We start from the raw sequence: 22841 nt of genomic DNA, 5'->3' as shown, positions 1-22841 counted from the left end.
ATGTGTGCTCCACATACAGTCAGGACTGCAGCTCTGGATGTGACTGGAGCATACATTATAATGTGTGCTCCACATACAGTCAAGGCTGCAGCTCTGGATGTGACTGGAATATCTATATTATAATGTGTGCCCCACATACAGTCAGGGCTGCAGCTCTGGATGTGACTGGAGTGTCTATACTATAATGTGTGCCCCATATACAGTCAGGGCTGCAGCTCTGGATGTGACTGGAGTGTCTATACTATAATGTGTGCCCCATATACAGTCAGGAATGCAGATCTGGATGTGACTGGAGTATATATATATATTACGATGTGTGCCCCAAATACAGTCAGGGCTGCAGCTCTGGATGTGTCTGGAGTATCTATACTATAATGTGTGCCATATATACAGTCAGGGCTGCAGATCTGGATGTGACTGGAGCATACATTATAATGTGTGCTCCACATACAGTCAGGGCTGCAGATCTGGATGTGACTGGAGTATCTATACTATAATGTGTGCCCCATATACAGTCAGGGCTGCAGCTCTGGATGTGACTGGAGTATCTATATTATAATGTGTGCTCCATATACAGTCAGGGCTGCAGCTCTGGATGTGACTGGAATATCTATATTATAATGTGTGCCCCACATACAGTCAGGGCTGCAGATCTGGATGTGACTGGAGTATCTATACTATAATGTGTGCCCCATATACAGTCAGGGCTGCAGCTCTGGATGTGACTGGAGTATAATGTGTGCCCCACATACAGTCAGGGCTGCAGCTCTGGATGTGACTGGAGTATCTATATTATAATGTGTGCCCCATATACAGTCAGGGCTGCAGCTCTGGATGTGACTGGAGTGCCTATATTATAATGTGTGCCCCACATACAGTCAGGGCTGCAGCTCTGGATGTGACTGGAGTATCTATACTATAATGTGTGCCCCATATACAGTCAGGGCTGCAGCTCTGGATGTGACTGGAGTATAATGTGTGCCCCACATACAGTCAGGACTGCAGGATGTGACTCTGGATGTGACTGGAGTATCTATACTATAATGTGTGCCATATATACAGTCAGGGCTGCAGATCTGGATGTGACTGGAGCATACATTATAATGTGTGCCCCATATACAGTCAGGGCTGCAGCTCTGGATGTGACTGGAGTATCTATATTATAATGTGTGCCCCACATACAGTCAGGACTGCAGCTCTGGATGTGACTGGAGTATCTATATTATAATGTGTGCCCCACATACATTCTGGTGACTGAATGTAGCAGCGCATTTGTTTACCCCATCAGTCATGGGGGACTCGGATGACCGGCGCCCAGAGACTGCCCCTGTGTATGGAGCAAACATCACCCCTGGCTGCTCAGAGTTCCCATGACGGTCGTCTGGCTCCATGCGGCCGCCGTGGCTTCCGTGACTTTCCAGCCCTGTCTATTATTAGCCCCCGCTCGTGTTTACCGTGTGAAAGACGAGTGATGACGGATGAGCTCAATGACTTTTCCTGTGTTGCTGACGGCTCCGTCCGTGAGCAAGAAGAGGAGGCGGGGGTAGCCACGGCACACCGGCTGCCGGATGATCCAGTTCAGGGGGGACAAGATGTTGGTCCCCCCCATGTCCGCCCGCAGTTTCTTCATGCTCTCACAGGCAATGGCGAGGCTTTCCTGCAAGACATAGATGTGGCATGGATTAGGAGTAGTGCTGGGAAAGCTGGGTGACAACCAATATGGAAGCCATTGCTGTACTTATCCAGCTTTCCCAGACTCCTGAACAGCAGTATAGCATTGACATCTCCCATTGAAAAACAATTTAGAAGTTTTGAGAAAACTGGGTGACCACTGATGTAGTAGTCATTGTCTCTCTGCTATGGGGTTGTCCTGTAGTTTTCCTAGGTTCCTACATACCATAAGAGATCGAAAGGTCCTTTTCAATCATTGCTCCTAATAAAACACGTTTGACAAGCTCATAATGGGGCAAAATGTCTTCTAAGGCCCCGCAGAGGCAGATTGAGCAGTCAACGACCTCTGCCCAAAAGGTACACCACCCAGGAGTAGGAGCCTTTATAGAGCAAGAGAATGCGTTTTTACAACCTCTAGTGACAAGACCCAGCGTCTAATCCGACATAAAATCATTCACTCTGTCACTGAGTGTATTATAGACTTGGCTTGGCTACTCCTGAGGCTGAATTTCTTCCTTCATCTCACCGTAATCTGCGTCACCTACACGTAAATTCCCGTTTAGAGCGCCGGGATCGATGGAGCATAGTCCTCATCCTGCACAAAGCCTCAGCCTGTAAATTCCCCAGTGCCCTGGAAACCACGAACAGGCCGCATCCACGTTATACCTCACTTGGCCGAGGCGGCTCGGTGGTACCAGGCACAGGCCGGTGCAGCAGATTGTAACCTAATTATGGCAGGAATTCCCTTCCCATAATCCCGACTATACAGATAATACAGACGAGGATTAAATCTGGCTCTAAATAGAACAACGCGGCTTTCCTTAATATTCTGCACAAGACCCAGAGATTTGGGATGACCTGGGAGAGGGCGAGGGAGGGAGGTAATGAGTTCCCTTAATTAAATATCATTCAGAGACCAGAGATTACAAATGGTAATGGTCTATTCCTCTCACTGGCTGCTCTGCCTATGCGAGTGTCAGTCTGCACTGCTGTTCTGGTATTAGATACATGTAACTAGAGTCACTCTAACCAACAACACTATTACTCCATGTCTGTGCAGTACTATCACACAGTATAGAAGTAATACCACCAAACAATGCCCACGTTATACTACAATACATAGAAATCATGTATTCACTATGTGGCGGTATAATGTATGTATGACTGTATGCTTGCGCTGTATAGTAGTATTACATAGATACTATAGGGCCAAATTTACTTAATGGGTCCTGACGCGAACCCCGTTTCGGACGGTCCGACGAAGATGAAGTCCGGCACTATTCACCAAGCTTGTGCGCCCGAGTTCCTGCATCCGTCGCTTCCCCGATAAGGTCCGCAGGAGTTCACCATCTTCTTCCTGGTGCTTGTAAGTCTTGCAACACAATTCTAAATGTTAAATTCCGATGCAGCAAAATCCGATCACGTGCAACAAAATCACCGGCGCGATGCGGCGCAAAAACGGAAATCGTCGGGAAACCCGACAAAAATGCGCTCCGCGGACCCTTAGTAAATGAGCCCCAATGTGACTTAGTTTTAGTTCTGACAGTAATAAGGGCACTGTGTGCTGGTATGATTTCTGCAATGTATGGCAGTATTTGTAGGAAATTTGTGATGTGATGATCTGATTTCTGCTCTGTGTAGTAATATTATGTATGTGGTTATATGACTTTTGCACTGTATATATGTTATATTTAGGCACTGACAGGTAATAATATTTCTTCAATGTACAGTAATGGTAGGTTGGAACATAGGGGCTTATTTACTAAGAGTCACGCTACTCACTGTTCACTGTTTTCGGGATTTGCGCAGCTTGCACAGGTATGTAAGGTATATAACAGGGGTCTGCGCTGGGCTTGTGTCACACGCGATCGGATTGTGGCGCACAAATTAGGGGGGCGGGCCATCGGACGTTCCGATTGGTTCGGACTGAGAGTGGGATTTAACTTTCAAATTGTGTCACAAGACAATGCACTTACATGCACCAGGAAGAAGAAGGTGAACTCCGGCGGACCTGAGCGGGGAAGAGACACATGCAGGATATCGGGCGCACGATCTTAGTGAATCGCGGCACAGTGCATTATACACGGACAATGCACTTTAGGTAAACTCCAAGGAACGGCAAGTAAATGTGCCCCAATATTGCTTTATATTATCTCTGCGCTACATAGCAGTATTATCTAGTCGCTCAGCTGTGTTATTTATTCTACATAGAATACGCCATTGTATATACTGTAAAAGACTTCTAGATAATGTTCATTTATTCTACAAAATTAGCTTTTCCCCCCACCCCCTTCTGTCCATGATTGTTTCCTTTATTACCAGCACCATGGACTGATTATGACTGAGCCAAATCCTGCAGCCAGAGGTCTACCATATGATATGAGCTGTTGTGTCCAGCAGGTGGCGCTCCGCCTCAGCTCTCGCTGCTGACATATAACAGGTCACTCACACAATGTATATGTGTATATCATGTATATAATCTCCAGGACATACAGGAGACATTTCCCGTGAGAAATAAGTCTCTGATTCCTGCTTCTTCTCCCCAGGACTTACCTCATTATAGCTCTGGCTGCAGGGGAACAAGGACTTGAAGGTTGATCCGAAGCCGATGATATTGAAGAGTGACGTTGGCATCAGACTTTTTAATATGACGAGCATGGCATCCTGCGGGCAAAGAACGCCAGTAATTATCAGTTATAATACAGAATTATAGGAGGCCGACACTCACTGTGATCTGCGCTGCCAAGAGAAAATGTCAAAAAACCTGCTGCTAAAGGGTAGGTTCACCTTTAGAGGACACATTGTACGGTTATGAGAAAAAGATTAGCAAAATCTTTATATTTCGTTAAAGAAAACTCAGATAGGGAGCATCATATTCCCCTATTCCACTGTTTATTAACCAAAAATGAAGCCAAAAGGCTGAAACAGTGTGCAGTGTGGTAATCAAATGTCCTTGAATAACTGATCATCGGCAGGTGGGACCACCTCTATAAAAGCAGAAGTTCTGTCACTTTGCTAGTCAGGAGCATGCATCTATGCAAACCGGCCCAAACAATTATGTGATTTTATTTACTAGACTGCACAATTTCTAGGGTGAACATGACATTTTCCAGAAGGTATATCACCAGAAGAAGCTCTGGGCAGCCACAGAGAAAAAATAGGATATTTTACCTCTAATTACTGCAAACTGGTGAGTGTAGGATCAGTACAGGATAAGTAATGTCATGTATGTACACACTGACTCCATCAGCAGCAGAATAGTGAGTGCAGCTCTGGAGTATAATACAGGATGTAACTCAGGATCAGTACAGGATAAGTAATGTCATGTATGTACACAGTGACTGCACCAGCAGCAGAATAGTGAGCGCAGCTCTGGGGTATAATACAGGATGTAACTCAGGATCAGTACAGGATAAGTAATGTCATGTATGTACACACTGACTCCATCAGCAGCAGAATAGTTCGTGCTGACTCATTCCGCTGTGAACTGCTGACGGGTGTGGTTGTGTGCTGCTGAGCTCCTGCACCACCTGGAGCAATCTCCATCCACCCAGGCCTGCTCTCTCCTCCCCAGGGAGGGAGTGGGTTACTGGGATGAGTGAGCCAGGAAAATCCCAGGCTTCTGCCTCCCGGACCAGGCCGGCGGGGGGCAGGAGAAGCCAGTTACCGGCCAAAGCGCAAGGGGTAAGAAGATCTGCCCGGAGCCAAGGACGCAGCGATGTGACCTCGGCTGCCACCCCCAAGACCCAGGGAAGCTGCAAGGTCTCCAGATCACAGAAGATCAAGGCAAGTAACATCAGCCTGAGTGCTCCTCCTGGAAAGCTGAGTGACTGTGCGGGAAAGCTGGGTGGTTCAGCTGAAAAGCTGGGTGCTCACGGAGGTGTGCAAAAAGCATGGGGTGAACTTAAGGCCCGGGAGTCTGCTACCATCTATGGCTCCCGGATTACTGAGCACCTCCGTGAGTACGAGGAAGCTGGAAAAGCGCTGAGGAGGCTCCAGGAGGAGATAAGGGAGACCTTGGCCCTAGCGGGGGTGGCTACTAAGAAGAAGAAGCCTGATCTTCTTACCACCATCAACAGGCTTAAAGCCGAGGTCACCGCTCTGGAGGAGAAGCGTCATCTTATCCGTGAAAACAGCGGTCCGTTCCGGGAAAAGCTTGAGAATGACACCAGATTTGAAAAAATGCAACAAGAGCAGCTGAGAAAGCAAAAGGGGCTTGAGATCCAGGCGGATGATGGCGATGATGAGGAAGATCAGCCGTGTCCGTCTGGTGGCCTGCGCCAACACCAGCAGGCCTCGCACGACAGGCTGCCTGCAGAGCAAGCGCCATTACCATCAGGCTGCGGCTCTGCCAACCTGGAGGAGGAAAGTGATGGCAGCGGTCAGGGAGGGGCGCTAATGGCTCAGATCCGTCAGCTTGAGTCCCCAGTTCACCTCCAGAACTTCTCCTTCGGCGATGATTTGCCAGATGACGACCTAAAGAGAAAGAAGAGAGCCAGGAAGACCAAGGCGTCTGAGGAGGTGAATCTGGTGTTTCGTCCCCTCCCTGTTCCCTCCGGGCGGGCTGCAGTGCCAGCCTGTCGTGTAGGCCCCGTTGCCCAGCCCAGCACGAATCCTGCAGTGGACTCGGTGCCAGGGTGCGGGGAGATTGCAAAGCCACGTTCCATCATGGCGCAGAGCACCAGCCTTGTTTGTAGTAGCAAGGATGGTGCAGGGAAGGCATCGGCCGAAAGGCCGGACAGTGAGGGCGATCCAGCAGGTCCTGGTACTGTGCGCTGCCCCCCAGTGGGAGGGGGGGGTGGCCTGGTGCCAGGGACGGTGGCTCCTGTGGCCCCTAGCGCTGTGGCTGCATCTAGCTCCGGTGAGCAGCGGCAGTGTGATGGGGCTGCTGGGGCTTGTGGTGCGGCGCCTCCCAAGCGTCTTGTGCAGCCTGTGGGAAAGGGCGCAGGAACAGTGTTATTTTGTATTGGTGCATCTGACCCTGGAGATGGCACAAAGAGACTGTCCGGAGTAAATAAAGACAGGAGGCCTCTTTCATCCAGCGAGCAGCGATGCTCAAACCTTAGAAAAACTGCTGGACAACCAGGGGTTAATGCCAATGAGGCAGAGGGCACAAGTAAGATCGGGGTTGGAGCTGCCTCTTCTCAGGCTGTATCAGCTATGGAGGTGGCTCTACCCCCAGTGTCCAGTGACGCTGAGGCAACCCCAGGTCCTCCTGGCCCAGCTGGTGTGAGTGATGCAAGGAAGCGAGGCGGTAATGTTCATAGTGTGGTGAATGTGGGGGTGGTGAATGGCGCTGAGGGGGATCCTGGTATGAGTGCTGGTCCATCTGCACCCCCAGTGGTGGCCGCTCCCATAAGGAGCTATGCGAGTGTCACCGCTGGGGCAAGTGGGGTTAACTCCTTGTCTCCTGGCTCTGGGAACAGAGTTTTGCAAAGGCGTCTTCTGGAGGCTCTCAGGAGAGGGGAAAAGTCAATCACTGTAGAGGGGAGAGAGGTTGATCTGTCCTTCTGGACAGACAGGCATGGCCTGGCAGCCTTCCAAGAGAAAAGGGGGGGAGAGACTGTATGGTCTTTACCCACAACTGGGCCCGGAGCTTCCCGTAGGAATGTGGTTCGTCTTCGCTGGAGGGGCAGTGACGCATGCCCACCCAGGTCAAGGGTGGTGGAGCTCCTCCTGAAGATGAACTTCAGGGCTAGTGACATCTTTGCCCTGATACATCCTTATGGTACTCCGGAGTTCGATGTCAGCTTTGTCCGGCCGGAGGGCTTAGAGCTCTTCTGGTCGAATTATGAGCTGGCAAAGAACGAGCCCGCATGGCGAGACTTTGCTGTGCAAGCAGTGTCTCGCCAAAACACAGTCAAGAAAGTGACCGTTTTGACCCGTAACGAGTCACTTTCTTGCATAGACATCATGACGTGGCTCAGTCGTTATGGTGAGGTTGTACAGGTACCTCAGAAAAACCGCGATGAATTTGGCATTTGGTCTGGAGCCTGGACCTTCATGATGAAGTTGAAGTGTTCAGGCAGCACAGTCGCCCACATTCCCTCTTCAGCCTTTCTTGGGCGGGACAGAATCCTGATTTTCTACCAGGGGCAGCCGAAGGTCTGTCACAGGTGCGGTGACCCCACACACTTTAACGCCAGCTGCCAAGTGCAGAAGTGCGCTTTGTGTGGTGGGCTAGGTCATCTCGCTGCATCCTGTAAGGACATTAGGTGTAACCTGTGTGGTGAGCTCGGTCACCCTTTCAGCCGTTGTCCTCGCTCCTTTGCCAATGCGGTTGTGACCCCAGTGGAGGAGAGCCAGGAGGTTGCTTCTGCTGGGGAAGGTACCAGCAGAGGTGGAGGAGCTGAGGGGCCTGTGAAGAAAAGCAAGAAGAAGTCGCCTTCTCAGTTAAGGCGGCTTGAAGCCAGACAAAAAGGGAGAGAACTGGGGAAGCCTCAGGTTGCTGGGGTGACCCTTGGTCCTTCCTCAGAGGCTGATCTTGCTACTGAGGCCCTGAGGGATGATGAGTTGGATGAGGAGGTCAGGAGGATGGAGCGTGAGAAAGGTGCCATGTCCTCTACGTCCTCCCATTATGAGAGTATGGATGAGGATAATAGGATTTGGCTAGAAAATAAGCGCAAGCAGAAAAAGAAAAAACGCGGTGTATCTAAGGTACCTAAGGAAGGGAAAACTTCCTCCCCTCTGGTTGAGCTTTCCAACCAGTTCCTCACCCTCGATGAGATCGCCTCCTCGGAAGGAGAGGCTGAGGGTGGGGTTCTGGAGGTGGCGGCGGAGCAGCCTGCAGGGGGCGCCGAGTCTCTATCCTCTGGGGATGCTGGGTCCTCAGAGTGGGAGACTGACTCAGAGTCAGGAGACAAGGACGAAGGAGAGGGTGGTCCGGGTGGGTCCTTGGGGGCCAGTAATAACATGGACACCTCAATTTCGTTAAAAAGAAGTTGCCCCAATTCTGAAGGGAAAAGGGAAAAGGGATCATCCTCAGAGGACAGTAGAGGGAAGGGAGTTAGTAAGAAAAAAGCCGTCTAACTCAATCACTCATGATGGCGGCACCCACTCCGTTGACGCTGGCGTCCATTAATGTCGCCAGCATTAAGTCTGATGCGGCTAGATTTGCGGCCTTTGATTTTCTCGGCCGTGTTGAAGCCGACATTTTATTTTTGCAGGAGACCAGGCTGCCAGATTTGGCGGCCGTGTTTAAAGCTAAGAGGGAATGGAGACACGGGCCTTCCTATTGGTCTCTTGCGGCCGAGCCGTATAGCGGAGTGGCGGTCCTTTTTACCGCACCGGTAGAATGCCGACGAGTTATTGAGTTAGAAATGGGGAGGTGCCTGATCCTGGATGTCCTCATGAAGGGACAAGAACTTCGTCTTATTAACATCTATGGTCCCCAGTCCAAGTGGGACAGGAAGTGTCTCTTTATGAGGATCAAGCCCTACCTTTTTACAAGTCGGCAGGTGGTCTTTGGAGGGGACTTCAATGCTGTCACGAGGTCCCAGGATAGGGGAGGTTCCAGAGACAAGCTGACTTATGATAGCGTCGCTCTTAATAGCATAGCCAGTGAAGCTCGCCTGGTGGATGTCCACATCCGGCACACCCCAGGCCACGCGGGGTTCACCTATTATAGGGGTAGCTGCAGGTCTAGAATAGACAGGTTTTATTTAAAGGAGGAAGCCATTTCTTCAGCAGTGTCCGTTGTTGAGGTGGAGTTCTCCGACCACTGTTTAATTTTGTTTTCTCTGAATGTTACAGAGACCCCCCGGATGGGAAGAGGCTACTGGAAGCTCAATTCGTCTCTCCTGGAAGAAGCAGAGATCAGACAATCCTTTGAGGACTTTCTTCAGAGCCAGGTACCATTGCTGGGCCTTTGTAGCAGTAAGTCAGAGTGGTGGGAGATGCTCAAGAAAAGGGTGGCGAGATTCTTCCGCCAGCTCTCGAGCCTCAGGAGCCTGGACAGGTACCGCCTGTATCAGGGCCTGAGGAGGAAACTCGAGCATCTCGTCTCGACTGGAGGTAGTCGTGAGGACATCTCCAGAGTGAAATCCTTGCTGAAGAGGTGTCAGTACGATAGACACGCATCTTTGGTTTTTGAGAGGGATTACGGGAAATACCGCTCGCCCGACCCTTACAGAAACTGCAAGATGTCAGTGAATGGTAAAGTTGTCACGGGACTGGTTGACAGTACGGGATCCCTGAAAAGGTCCAGATCATGGATTCTGGAGGTCGTCAGATCCTTCTACTCGCACCTCTTGGGCAGGAAGGATCTAGATCGGGATGTGATGTCGGCTTTCCATGCTGAAACTGTCCCTGAGCCAGGAGTAGACCCCTCTCTTGATGTTTTGACAGAGATGATCAGGGAAGAGGAAGTCAGCCGGGTGATTGAAGGGCTCGCCCTCAAGAAATCGCCGGGTCCGGATGGCTTAACATCTGAGTTTTATAAGACCTTTAAGGACGCCTTGGTTCCCCTCTTGACTGAGGTATTCAATGAGTGTCTTTCCTCGGGCGCTCTGCCGAAGTCAATGAGGAGGTCAGCCCTGATCATCCTGTCAAAGGGTAAGGACCGATCTCGTATTGAGAACTGGCGTCCCATAGCGCTTCTCAATACGGACAGAAAGGTTTTGGCAAAGGTGCTGTTTAATCGGCTGGTGCAGTTTGCACCCCGGCTCCTTTCAGGGACCCAGCACTGCTCTGTTCCAGGCCGCAGTACATTTAGTGCTGTGCTTTGTGTCCGGGAGGCAGTGGAGCAGGGCAGGGCTGGTAACTGGAAGGGGTACTTGCTGTCCTTGGATCAGGCAAAAGCTTTTGATCGGGTTAACCACGAGTACCTCTGGTCTGTCCTTCTGAGGTATGGCCTGCCGGGGGAGTTTGTCAATTGGCTGAAAGTTTTGTACGCAGGGGCAGAGAGTTTCCCGCTTGTGAACGGTTGGATTGGCCGCTCTTTTGAGGTTGGGTCTGGTGTTCGCCAGGGTTGTCCTCTGAGCCCACTACTGTACGTGTTCGCGATTGACCCATTCCTTAGGAGGGTTGATCGTGGGCCGTTGGTGGGAGTCGGGATGGACCGGGCAGCACCGGAAGCCACTCTAAGGGTGGTAGCGTACGCCGATGACGTCACTGTTTTTGTGTCCTCGAGAGGGGAGGCGCAATGGGTGATGTCAGAGGTTGACCGCTACTCAGAGGCTTCTGGGTCCAAGATCAACCGGGATAAGTGTGAGAGTCTCTGGCTGGGAGAGGGGGATCCAGGCTTTGATCTCCCGGACACTCTTCCAGGGCCCCAAGACTCTGCCAAAGTTCTCGGCATCGAATTTGGCCAGGGGGATTACCCCATGCAAAACTGGGACGGCAGGCTTAAGATCGCCGCTCAGAAGGTGGACCAGTGGAAGGGTTGGTCTTTGACCCTCAGGGAAAGGGTTAATCTGATCAAAACCTACCTGCTCCCATTGCTGATATATCTGGGCAGTGTGTGCATGTTGCCAGAACCCCTCTGGACTCGGGTCTACAGTCTGTTCCTCCAGCTGTTATGGGGGAATAGGCTGAACCTTATCAAGAGGGAGGTTACTTACCGCACGAGGAGACAAGGAGGGTTGTGTATGGTCAACCCTGTGGTGTTCCTAGTGAATACCTTTCTTAAGATCAATGTTGCAAACCTCTGGAAAGAGAGGGCTCCTCCGTGGGTATACTCCTGTAGGGGATGGTTTAGGCCTTTCTTCCAGGAATGGGAGACAGGAGGACAAGTGAAGGATCTCCGAACACCGCATGGGCATCTTCCGGCTTACGCTACCCCGGTTCTGAAGGTGATTCGCCGGTGGGGTCTGGGAATGTGGGAGATCAGGACCATGTCAAGGAAAATCCTTGACAAGAGGGTTCTGTTGACCCATTTCCAGAAGCCTCTGGCCCTCAGGGATTGCCCAAGTCGGGATCTGGGGGTGGGTTTGAGTTTATTGAATTCTATCAGGATCCCCTTGAAGTTTTGGGACGTGACTTGGCGCTGCTTCCATGGAAAGCTGTGTGTGAGGGACAATCTGAAGTGTAGGAGCTCTGAGGAAAGGGGTTGTCCCCGGGAGGAGTGCGGTGGCCTGCTGGAGAGCATGGACCACTTCCTGCTTCAGTGCCCCTTTAACACAGAGGTGTACAACCGGGTGGGCGCTTCCATCCATTGGCCCGGGTTGGCCGGTCTCTCCTATGCGGAGTGGGCCTATGGAGCATTCAGAGGCCTGGGTGGCCGGGACCGCTGCACGTTATTTCTAGTCAGTCTAGTGGTCAGGTACCACACGTGGAACGAAAGAAAAAAAAAAAGCACGGTGTTTAGTATCGACGCAGCGTAAAATCCTCCCGGTGGATGAGGTGGTTAGGAACATTCTGGGTGACCTGGTGAAGGTGCGCTCTCTGGAGTATGAGAGGCTGGGCACGGGGAGGGCCTCTCTCCTTTGGAGGGGGTTCTCCTTTAGTGTCCCTTAGTCTGTCATCTCCCCTCCTGGTGTTGGGCTGATGCTGACACTGTAGATTTTTGTTTTGTGTCCTGAGGTTATAGTGATGTTGGGCTTGCAGGCGCTGAACCTGGGCTTTATGTGGTTTTGATATATGTTGATATGTTTAATATGTTTGTATTTTGTGTACAGTGTGTATATAGTTATATGTAGTTATAGTTCTTGTGCATATATAGGTTGGTTGGTTTTGGGGTGTTGGTGTTAGGGTGTTAGGTTGGGAGGGGGGTGGACGGGACTTGGACTGTACGATCCTGGGCACTGGTCTGGACTATATAACGCGAACTTTGGACGTTAGACCAGTGTCTGGGGGGAGGGTGATGGGCGTGGGATTTAGTTAGTTATATTTAATGTTATTAATGTTATTTCCGTTATATTCATTGTTATTTCTGTGCTTATTTATTTATGTGTATTTTGCTGTGTATTTCGATATTAAAAAAAAAAAAAAAAATTTAGGTGGTGGGACTGGGTGAAGGTTTTGTTTGTTTTCATGCTGAGTGTGTGGTGTGTGTGTGGCTGGGCCAGGAGGTTTTGTAAGTTTATTTTCGTTTATATTTCTTCTTTTGTAATTCTTTTGCCAGAAGTTATGGCTTTATTTATGTTTATTATTGTTATGTTTTTCACTTTTATATAAAATAAAAGATTTACAGGATGTAACTCAGGATCAGTACAGGATAAGTAATGTCATGTATGTACACACTGACTCCATCAGCAGCAGAATAGTGAGTGCAGCTCTGGAGTATAATACAGGATGTAACTCAGGATCAGTACAGGATAAGTAATGTCATGTATGTACACAGTGACTGCACCAGCAGCAGAATAGTGAGTGCAGCTCTGGAGTATAATACAGGATGTAACTCAGGATCAGTACAGGATAAGTAATGTCATGTATGTACACAGTGACTGCACCAGCAGCAGAATAGTGACTACAGCTCTGGAGTATAATACTGGATGTAACTCAGGATCAGTACAGGATAAGTAATGTCATGTATGTACACAGTGACTGCACCAGCAGCAGAATAGTGAGTACAGCTCTGGAGTATAATACAGGATGTAACTCAGGATCAGTACAGGATAAGTAATGTCATGTATGTACACAGTGACTGCACCAGCAGCAGAATAGCGAGTGCAGCTCTGGTGTATAATACAGGATGTAACTCAGGATCAGTACAGGATAAGTAATGTCATGTATGTACACAGTGACTGTACCAGCAGCAGAATAGTGAGTGCAGCTCTGGAGTATAATACTGGATGTAACTCAGGATCAGTACAGGATAAGTAATGTCATGTATGTACACAGTGACTGCACCAGCAGCAGAATAGTGAGTGCAGCTCTGGGGTATAATACAGGATGTAACTCAGGATCAGTACAGGATAAGTAATGTCATGTATGTACACGGTGACTGCACCAGCAGCAGAATAGTGAGTGCAGCTCTGGAGTATAATACAGGATGTAACTCAGGATCAGTACAGGATAAGTAATGTCATATATGTACAGGCGGTCCCCTACTTAAGAACACCCGACTTACAGAAGACCCCTAGTTACAAACGGACCTCTGGATGTTGGTAATTTACTGTAGTTTAGTCCCAGGCTACAATGATCAGCTGTAACAGTTATCAGAGGCGTCTGCAATTAAGCTCTATTATTAATCCTGGTTCTAATGAGAATCCAACATTTTTAAAATCCAATTGTAATAGAGACCAAAAAAATTTTATCTGGGGTTTTCAATTATAAAGTATACGGTTCCGACTTACATACAAATTTACAACTTAATAACAAACGTCCAGAAGCTATTTTGTATGTAACCCAGGGACTGCCTGTATACAGTGACTGCACCAGCAGCAGAATAGTGAGTGGGGATCAGTGAAGGAGAAGTAATGCAAAGGGAGTAACCCATGTACAGGCGGTCCCCTACTTAATAACACTCGACTTACATACGACCCCTAGTTACAAACGGACCTCTGGATATTGGTAATTTATTGTACTTTAGTCCCAGGCTACAATAATCAGCTGTAACAGGTATCACAGGTGTCTGTAATGAAGCTTTAGTGTTAATCCTGGTTCTTATGACAACCCAACATTTTTAAAATCCAATTGTCACAGAGACCAAAAAAGTTCTGGCTGGGATTACAATGATAAAATATACAGTCCCGACTTGCATACAAATTCAACTTAAGAACAAACCTACAGACACTATCTTGTATGTAACCCGGGGACTGCCTGTAGTAATATAGGCTGTATAGGTGCACATATATATTTACCCCCTTGGCTTATCTTTAGTAAACAAGGGGGAGGTCCTTGTACTATCCTGAGGTTGTACTGATCACAAGGGGTGGGTGCAGGTTAGGGTGTCATCAATCACATCACCACCAGAGGGCCTTCTTTTCACATCGTTAGACCCCTATTCATACTGTGCATTCACACTGCATGTAGCCAGTGATGGGTTAACCGCCCCCCCGCTATAGGGGAGTCTGACTTCTATTACAAGAGACGTTTCTAACCTCCTATTTGCTCATTAATTGATTCCCCTGATTCCACAGACGCCGCCGCTTCAATAGTTGGTTGCAGGAAGCGACACTGGGTGTTAATTATATTTTAGGCTTTGAATATAATTATACAGTTACTTATTGCCTGTGTGATCAGGGCTGCGGCAGATGAGGGGGTGCAGGACACCAGGGGGTGCCGTCTATTGTGGCTCCTTCCTTGATGTAGATGTTTTTTTGTTGCTACGAGTCAATCGATGGGCGGCGGTGCGGAGCGTCGGGCTGTCACAATGTATCAGCCTTGTTATCTCTTCCTCGTTCTCTCTATCCGTCTAATCCCCTCTCCTTATATTGTTCTCCTTTCTTCTCTCAGCCGTCACATCTTAGTGTCTCATCCTCCTCCTCCATGTCTGCTCGGCCTCTGTCCTTCTTTCCCTACCTCTCAATATTGCTGGTATAAAAAAATGCTTCTTAAAGGGGTTGTCCATCACATCCTCCTTCCCTCCCAAAATATAAAATCTGTGGTTTTGGCTGAATGATCATTGGATCAATCGTCACTAGCATCACATACAATGATATAGGATGCTCTGCAACTCAGTGTACAGGGCTACATAACCATAGGGCTGCTGCCAAAACAACCCTTAAAGGGAACCTGTCACTAGATTTGACATCATTAAAGGACACCTGTCATCAGGTCTGTGTCACTAGTCCTGTCACCTCTACCTGTTGGAGCAGCTCACAAGGATCCCATCCCAGCCTTTATCTAGTTATTTCATACATTATTCATTGTAAAATCATCTATTCCTTATCATGTAAATGAGGCTGGTCACATGGTCAGAGGCAGTGATGTCACCCCTGTTACCCCTCCCCTCTCCTCCCCCTGCTCATGTCTGTGTGTAATGTATAGTAAAGCATTGCTAGTGTGTGTGCTGCATCTGCTGACATGCTGCATCCTTCTAATATACAGGTGAGAGACACAGACATCAGCTACACATGAATCTGACATGTTCTGCTGTAACATGGCTGCCTGGAGCTGCTGTATCTCTCCTAAACACACACACATGCACACACAGACTGCAGGGGGCGTGGCCACCAGCACCAGGAAGCACATCATTATACAGCCTCACATCATTACACAGGCTGTCAGTCAAGCACTGGGGGTGTGGCTGTGCCTCCCACTCATGAATAGAGTGGACAGCTTGAATATGCTAATGCTTCATTGGACATTTCACAGGTCATTTGCATACAGCTTTAGGACCTCATTGCTTAGGTTTACAGGCATGTAGAGGGACAATGAAGGGATAGAGGCAATGCTCTCTAATGGCAGTTTATGAAAATATATTTAGTTTAGGGGGTTATTTTGCATGACGGGTTCTCTTTAAACTACCATATGACATGTCCTTTCTAAAATTCCCTATTTTATGTGAAATCTCACCCCTTTACCTATATAAAAAAAAAAACTCCTCCAGAAATGAGTCAAGTTCAGAGGCTACAAAGGGAGGGTTAATTCAGACTCCCCTATCTTCTATACTATAGCACCCAGAAACATGATGCTGGTGTCATATTAAAGATAACAATCTCAACTTTCTCAATCACACGCAAAATAAAACAAATAGTTGGGAATGCGAGCTGTATATAGACCCCAACAGAACCTCAAGAATGATGCAAAAATGAAATGAAAATATAAAAAATTAAAACAGTAATTTTATTATTATACCAAATGTTTCTAGGTTCTATAGAACCGGAGATAGGGGCGTCTGTAGTGACAGTGAAGAACCAGAGATGCAGCATGAAGAAATTAGGGGTAGTGGATTTTTATCTGCCGGTATCTCTGCTTCTGTAGATCATGTAACCACAAGACTTTTGGGATCTGAGAGATGAGATTCCTATCTTTAATATGAACCATGTTTTTAGGTGCTACAGAATTGAAGATAGTGGCGGCTGATGGGACAGTCCTCCTGCAGCCTCTAAACGTTTCACATCAATTTGTACATTTTTTCTATCATGTGCTTTATGTAATTGACAATAAAATATTTGATTTTAGGCATTTTGTTGCAGTGGTAGCTTCATTTTTCCATTTTTGGGTGTATGTTTTGACAAGGAGTAATATCACTGTTGATTGACTCACACAGAGGGGCCTCTTTTTTGGTTGAATTTTGACTTGCCTCAAGGCTAATACAACTCTTCTCTGCGCAATTTCTCATGACTTTAGAGGAGATTTTATATAGGTAAACGGGAGGATATTTGACTTGAAAGAGAGAATGCTAGAAAGGACATTTCATCCCTGACCTGAGGGGGCTGCTAGTTTAATGGGGTCAAATTTGGAGACAGGTTCCCTTGAAACCCCTGTACATGCATTTGCACGTGGTCACCAGTGCACTACCTCTCAGAGTAGTCTCAGTACAGATCTGCAGCTCAGGTGGGTCAACAGACACCAGGGATCAGGAAGAATAGTCAGGAACAAGCCGAGGTCGGAGCAGATGAAGTTTACAGACTGGGGCAGATGACCAGGACCGATGCAGGGTACAAGGTTCTGACAATCTTTGACCACCAGTATAATACCCCGCTACCTGCAGGCTCTGAGCAGTATGAGCAATGGGGTACGGATCTTTGGGCACCACCCAAATCCTCAGTATTTAGTCCCTCATTCTGCTTGTCTATATGATGCTGCTGGCATAGGATGAGAGTAGGCAATTTAACCCCTCACTGCCTAATGCTTTTTATTACAGGCGGTCCCCTACTTAAGGACAGCTGACTTACAGACAACCCATAGTTACAGACAGACCCCTGTGAACTCTGGTGAAGTCTCTGGATGTTACTATAGTCCCAGATTGCAATGATCAGTTGTAAGGTGTCTGTAATGAAGCTTTATTGATAATCCTTGGTCCCATTACAGCAAAAAATGTTTAAACTCCAATCGTCACTGGGGAAAAAAATTTGTTTGTCTGGAACTACAATTATAAAATATACAGTTTCGACTTACATACAAATTCAACTTAAGAACAAACCTCCGGACCCTATCTTGTACGCAACCCAAGGACTGCCTGTATATCCCTGCTCCAGGCAGTATTTTCCCATATGTCAGGGTGTATATGGTAAAGCCTAGTGCCCAACTCTACACCTTCCATATCCCCCCACCCCATCCTAGTGTCCTAATGTATTGCCGTACAGGACTCTAGGAAAGCTGAATGATGTTTACCAGGAATTATAGTCTTTTAGGCTAAATGTTCTTTGATCTCCCTTCAGAAATCTATAGCTGATGCCTCAGACGCCTGTAACAAGTCACACAAGGGGCGATCACACATCTCCGGGGAGATTTCCAGTAATAAGATGGTTGTTCTGTTATCACCACAGAAACAGAGCCGTGTCTCCATGGAAAAGCTGGGTCACAAGGAGAGGAAAAGATTCTAGTCTTCTGGGAAATTACATCAGGAGCCGTGGTTACTGTAGTATAAGGTGTGAATCACTAAATTACTATTATATCAGTGATGTCACAGGGGGAGGGGCTCTGACTACCTCTCACACATGATATACAGGCAGGGGGCAGGGCTGTGACTACCTCTCACACATGATATACAGGCAGAGGGCGGGGCTGTGACTACCTCTCACACATGATATACAGGCAGGGGGCGGGGCTCTGACTACCTCTCACACATGATATACAGGCAGGGGGCAGGGCTGTGACTACCTCTCACACATGATATACAGGCAGGGGGCGGGGCTGTGACTACCTCTCACACATGATATACAGGCAGGGGGCGGGGCTGTGACTACCTCTCACACATGATATACAGGCAGGGGGCGGGGCTGTGACTACCTCTCACACATGATAAACAGGCAGGGGGCGGGGCTGAGCCTACCTCACACACATGATATACAGGCAGGGGGCGGGGCTATGACTACCTCTCACACATGATATACAGGCAGGGGGTGGGGCTGTGACTACCTCTTACACATGATATACAGGCAGGGGGCGGGGCTGTGACTACCTCTCACACATGATATACAGGCAGGGGGCGGGGCTATGACTACCTCTCACACATGATATACAGGCAGGGGGCGGGGCTGTGACTACCTCTCACACATGATATACAGGCAGGGGGCAGGGCTGTGACTACCTCTCACACATGATATTCAGGCAGGGGGTGGGGCTGTGGCTACCTCTCACACATGATATACATGCAGGGGCGGGGCTGTGACTACCTCTCACACAGGATATACAGGCAGGGGGCGGGGCTGTGACTACCTCTCACACAGGATATACAGGCAGGGGGCGGGGCTGTGACTACCTCTCACACATGATATACAGGCAGGGGGCAGGGCTGTGACTACCTCTCACACATGATATACAGGCAGGGGGCGGGGCTGTGACTACCTCTCACACATGATATACAGGCAGGGGGCGGGGCTGTGACTACCTCTCACACATGATATACAGGCAGGGGGCGGGGCTGTGACTACCTCTCACACAGGATATACAGGCAGGGGGCGGGGCTGTGACTACCTCTCACACAGGATATACAGGCAGGGGGCGGGGCTGTGACTACCTCTCACACATGATATACAGGCAGGGGGCGGGGCTCTGACTACCTCTCACACAGGATATACAGGCAGGGGGCGGGGCTGTGACTACCTCTCACACAGGATATACAGGCAGGGGGCGGGGCTGTGACTACCTCTCACACATGATATACAGGCAGGGGGCGGGGCTCTGACTACCTCTCACACATGATATACAGGCAGGGGGCGGGGCTGTGACTACCTCTCACACATGATATACAGGCAGGGGGCGGGGCTCTGACTACCTCTCACACATGATATACAGGCAGGGGGCGGGGCTCTGACTACCTCTCACACATGATATACAGGCAGAGGGCGGGGCTGTGACTACCTCTCACACATGATATACAGGCAGTGGGCGGGGCTGTGACTACCTCTCACACATGATGTACAGGCAGGGGGCGGGGCTGTGACTACCTCTCACACATGATGTACAGGCAGGGGGCGGGGCTGTGACTACCTCTCACACATGATGTACAGGCAGGGGGCGGGGCTGTGACTACCTCTCCACTGCTTGCGGTTTCTAGTATATCTAGTACGTGTCCCGCACATTACCCGGACTCTGGTGATGTTCACACCGCTCATACTTCCGCTGCGGTCAATGAGGAAGATGAATTCTCCTTGGGTTTTGCTGAGGTCGGTCTGAGTGGTCTGCAGATCCGGGCAGAAGTTCAGCATCACTACTGGGTTATGACAGATGTCCTTAATGAGACGCTTGCGAATTATCTCCGTCTATCAATAAGGAGGAAAATGTGTTGAGAGGCGTGAAAAGTAATTACCCCCCTGAGACACAATTAATTACCCGGCCTTTGCTGCAGAGATCTTCCTCTATTCATTACAGACGTCTCCAAAAGAGTCATGGACAAGGATACGGAGACATTTAAAGGGATATTCTAAACTCATTAAACTGGAGTGTCTGAGGAGACGAGGCCTGAGGTCCACACTCCCCCAAGAATGTTTCCATTCACTGACAGCAGGCAGAGATCTTGAACTTTTCACTTTTTACTCATTATGCAAACATAATCTAACTATGCAAATACAATGGGTGTCATTTACTAAGGGCCCGATTCGCGTTTTCCCGACGTGTTACCCGAATATTTCCGATTTGCGCCGATTTTCCCTGTATTGACTCAGGATTTTGGCGCACGCGATCGGATTGTGGCGCATCGGCGCTGGCATGCACACGACGGAAATGGGGGGCGTGGCCAAATGAAAACCCGACGGATTGGGAAAAACCGCCGCATTTAAAAAACAAAAAGTGTCGCGGAGCTTGCACTTACCTTCGCCAGGAATAGGCTGGTGTACTTGAGTGCATTTCAGCGGACTTCAGCGCAGCAGCGCCACCTGGTGGACGTCGGAGGAACTACTTTAGTGAATCCCGGCCGGACCCGAATCCACCGCAGAGAACGCGCCGCTGGATCGCGAATGGACCGGGTAAGTAAATCTGCCCCATTATCTTTTTTTTTGAGTGTGTGTTTCATACTCCGGTCACACCAGAAGCTGCATTTGTAGCACCACTATGGAAGTTGGAGCTTTGCAGCTTTGGAGGTGACTAGAGCAGAATACAGATATTGAATTCTTCCTGGCTACAACATGGAGTCTATTAGGTATATATATGGTGTGACTATGGCCTCCTCTCACCTTCTTCTCTGGGCTGGGGTCTTTTTTGGTTCCTCGGATGAAGTCGCTCTTTCCTCTTAGGAACTGCTCGTATTCGTATGGGGTCATGTCGCCGTCCTCCATGAGAATGTGCGGCAGATGAGGCTCTGTACATTGGGATGGAAACACGGGAGATCTTCACATAGGACAACAGGACGTCGTTTGATCTTATGTCACAGGTGACGTCCCGTGGTCTGAGGAGGCCACCTAGGGTGATGCCACACATGGCATTTGGAACCCGTTTTTGGTCCGTTTTTAAGCAGTCCGTTAAAAAAAAACGCATCCGCTTTTTAACAGTTTTAATTAAGATAATTGGTAAAACCTGTCAAAAACGGATGCGTTTTTTAACGGACTGCTTAAAAATGGACCAAAAACGGGTTAAACGGGTCCAAAATGCCACGTGTGGCATCAACCTAATTGGCCAGAACAAGTCTCGTGCTCAAGAGCGGAAAAAACTGCAACTCTGGCCCCAAATAAACATCTAAAATTCCTGGAAAACCCCTTTAAACTTGGTTGTGACGTGTTGTAGAAACCCCCTTCCCCCATATATCTAGTGACACGTTGTAATAAATGCTGGTGGTAGAACATCTGGAGTGTGATAATACGTGGACGTGGAAAATTAATCCATCCTAAATCTTATGTCATCAATGAGTCTGAAGGTCTAATGAACCATCTGCTCCATCCATGAAGCGCTGCTCCCACTCAGATGTTGATGGTTCCTCATGAGGTCACCTTCCCACCTCAAACAATATCTACAGGTTCTTCAGTCGTCAGGGATAGTGGCAGGCTGCAGGTACTTACCACTGGGGTGGATGAGGATCTCCACGGGCCGGTCATACGTGTGCTTGTTGGCCAGTGTGATCATGATGCTCTTGGCGGAAGGTGCTGAGGGGTCGGCGTCAGCTCGGATCTCATGGGTTGGACTCTCCACACCTGAAATAAGGATTTGTGGTCTGTAATACCCAGGTCTACACCCGCGAACCCCATGCAGGTTCTTCATTCTTTCTATTTGTCGGGCACCTACCTGCTAAAAGGTAGGGTGCTCGGATCTCCAGGTGAAAGGTCAGCTCGTACTCTGTGGCATTTACAGCTTCGGTCTCCAGTAGGGTCGCCAGGCAGAGCTTTTTGGTGCCACCACACAAGCCAGCCTCTCTACTGTGAGAACACAATACACGTGACATTAAGTGGTCCATGAACAGAGGTCCTACCAATGTATATATACTGTCTACTGGCAGCTCAGCTTCTACCCACCTGTGCCTCAGGTGCTGACTACCTGTGCCTCCAGCACTGACTACCTGTACCTCAGGCATTGACTAAATCTGCATCAGGTTCAGTTTCTACCTGTGGCTCAGTCTCTCTCTACCTGTGGCTCAGTCTCACTCTACCTATGGCTCAGTCTCTCTGTACCTGTGGCTCAGTCTCGCTCTACCTGTGGCTCAGTCTCACTCTACCTATGGCTCAGTCTCTCTGTACCTGTGGCTCAGTCTCGCTCTACCTGTGGCTCAGTCTCTCTGTACCTGTGGCTCAGTTTCACTCTACCTATGGCTCAGTCTCTCTGTACCTGTGGCTCAGTCTCGCTCTACCTGTGGCTCAGTCTCACTCTACCTGTGGCTCAGTCTCGCTCTACCTGTGGCTCAGTCTCTCTGTACCTGTGGCTCAGTCTCGCTCTACCTGTGGCTCAGTCTCGCTCTACCTGTGGCTCAGTCTCTCTGTACCTGTGGCTCAGTCTCACTCTACCTATGGCTCAGTCTCTCTGTACCTGTGGCTCAGTCTCGCTCTACCTGTGGCTCAGTCTCTCTGTACCTGTGGCTCAGTCTCACTCTACCTATGGCTCAGTCTCTCTGTACCTGTGGCTCAGTCTCGCTCTACCTGTGGCTCAGTCTCGCTCTACCTGTTGCTCAGTCTCGCTCTACCTGTGGCTCAGTCTCGCTCTACCTGTGGCTCAGTCTCTCTGTACCTGTGGATCAGACTCTCTGTACCTGTGGA

At 49.0% G+C, this 22841-nt stretch overlaps 1 protein-coding gene across 6 annotated transcripts in view; it reads right to left on the bottom strand.

Moving 5' to 3' along the window:
* Nucleotides 1-22841, bottom strand: part of VWA5B1 (von Willebrand factor A domain containing 5B1) — a 168533-nt gene that overhangs the window by 38986 nt on the left and 106706 nt on the right. For all 6 annotated transcript variants that reach the window (XM_072155185.1, XM_072155191.1, XM_072155188.1 and 3 more), the window contains 6 exons: nucleotides 21880-22010; nucleotides 21657-21788; nucleotides 20838-20962; nucleotides 19752-19928; nucleotides 4225-4335; nucleotides 1455-1657 (listed from right to left, as the gene is read on the bottom strand). In XM_072155185.1, the coding sequence (XP_072011286.1) occupies nucleotides 1455-1657; nucleotides 4225-4335; nucleotides 19752-19928; nucleotides 20838-20962; nucleotides 21657-21788; nucleotides 21880-22010 (879 nt within the window). The remainder of the gene's footprint in view (nucleotides 1-1454; nucleotides 1658-4224; nucleotides 4336-19751; nucleotides 19929-20837; nucleotides 20963-21656; nucleotides 21789-21879; nucleotides 22011-22841) is intronic.

This window comes from Engystomops pustulosus, chromosome 6 (assembly GCF_040894005.1).
Source record: "Engystomops pustulosus chromosome 6, aEngPut4.maternal, whole genome shotgun sequence".
Classification (NCBI taxonomy): domain Eukaryota; kingdom Metazoa; phylum Chordata; class Amphibia; order Anura; family Leptodactylidae; genus Engystomops; species Engystomops pustulosus.
This window is presented reverse-complemented; position numbering and strand designations above follow the sequence as displayed.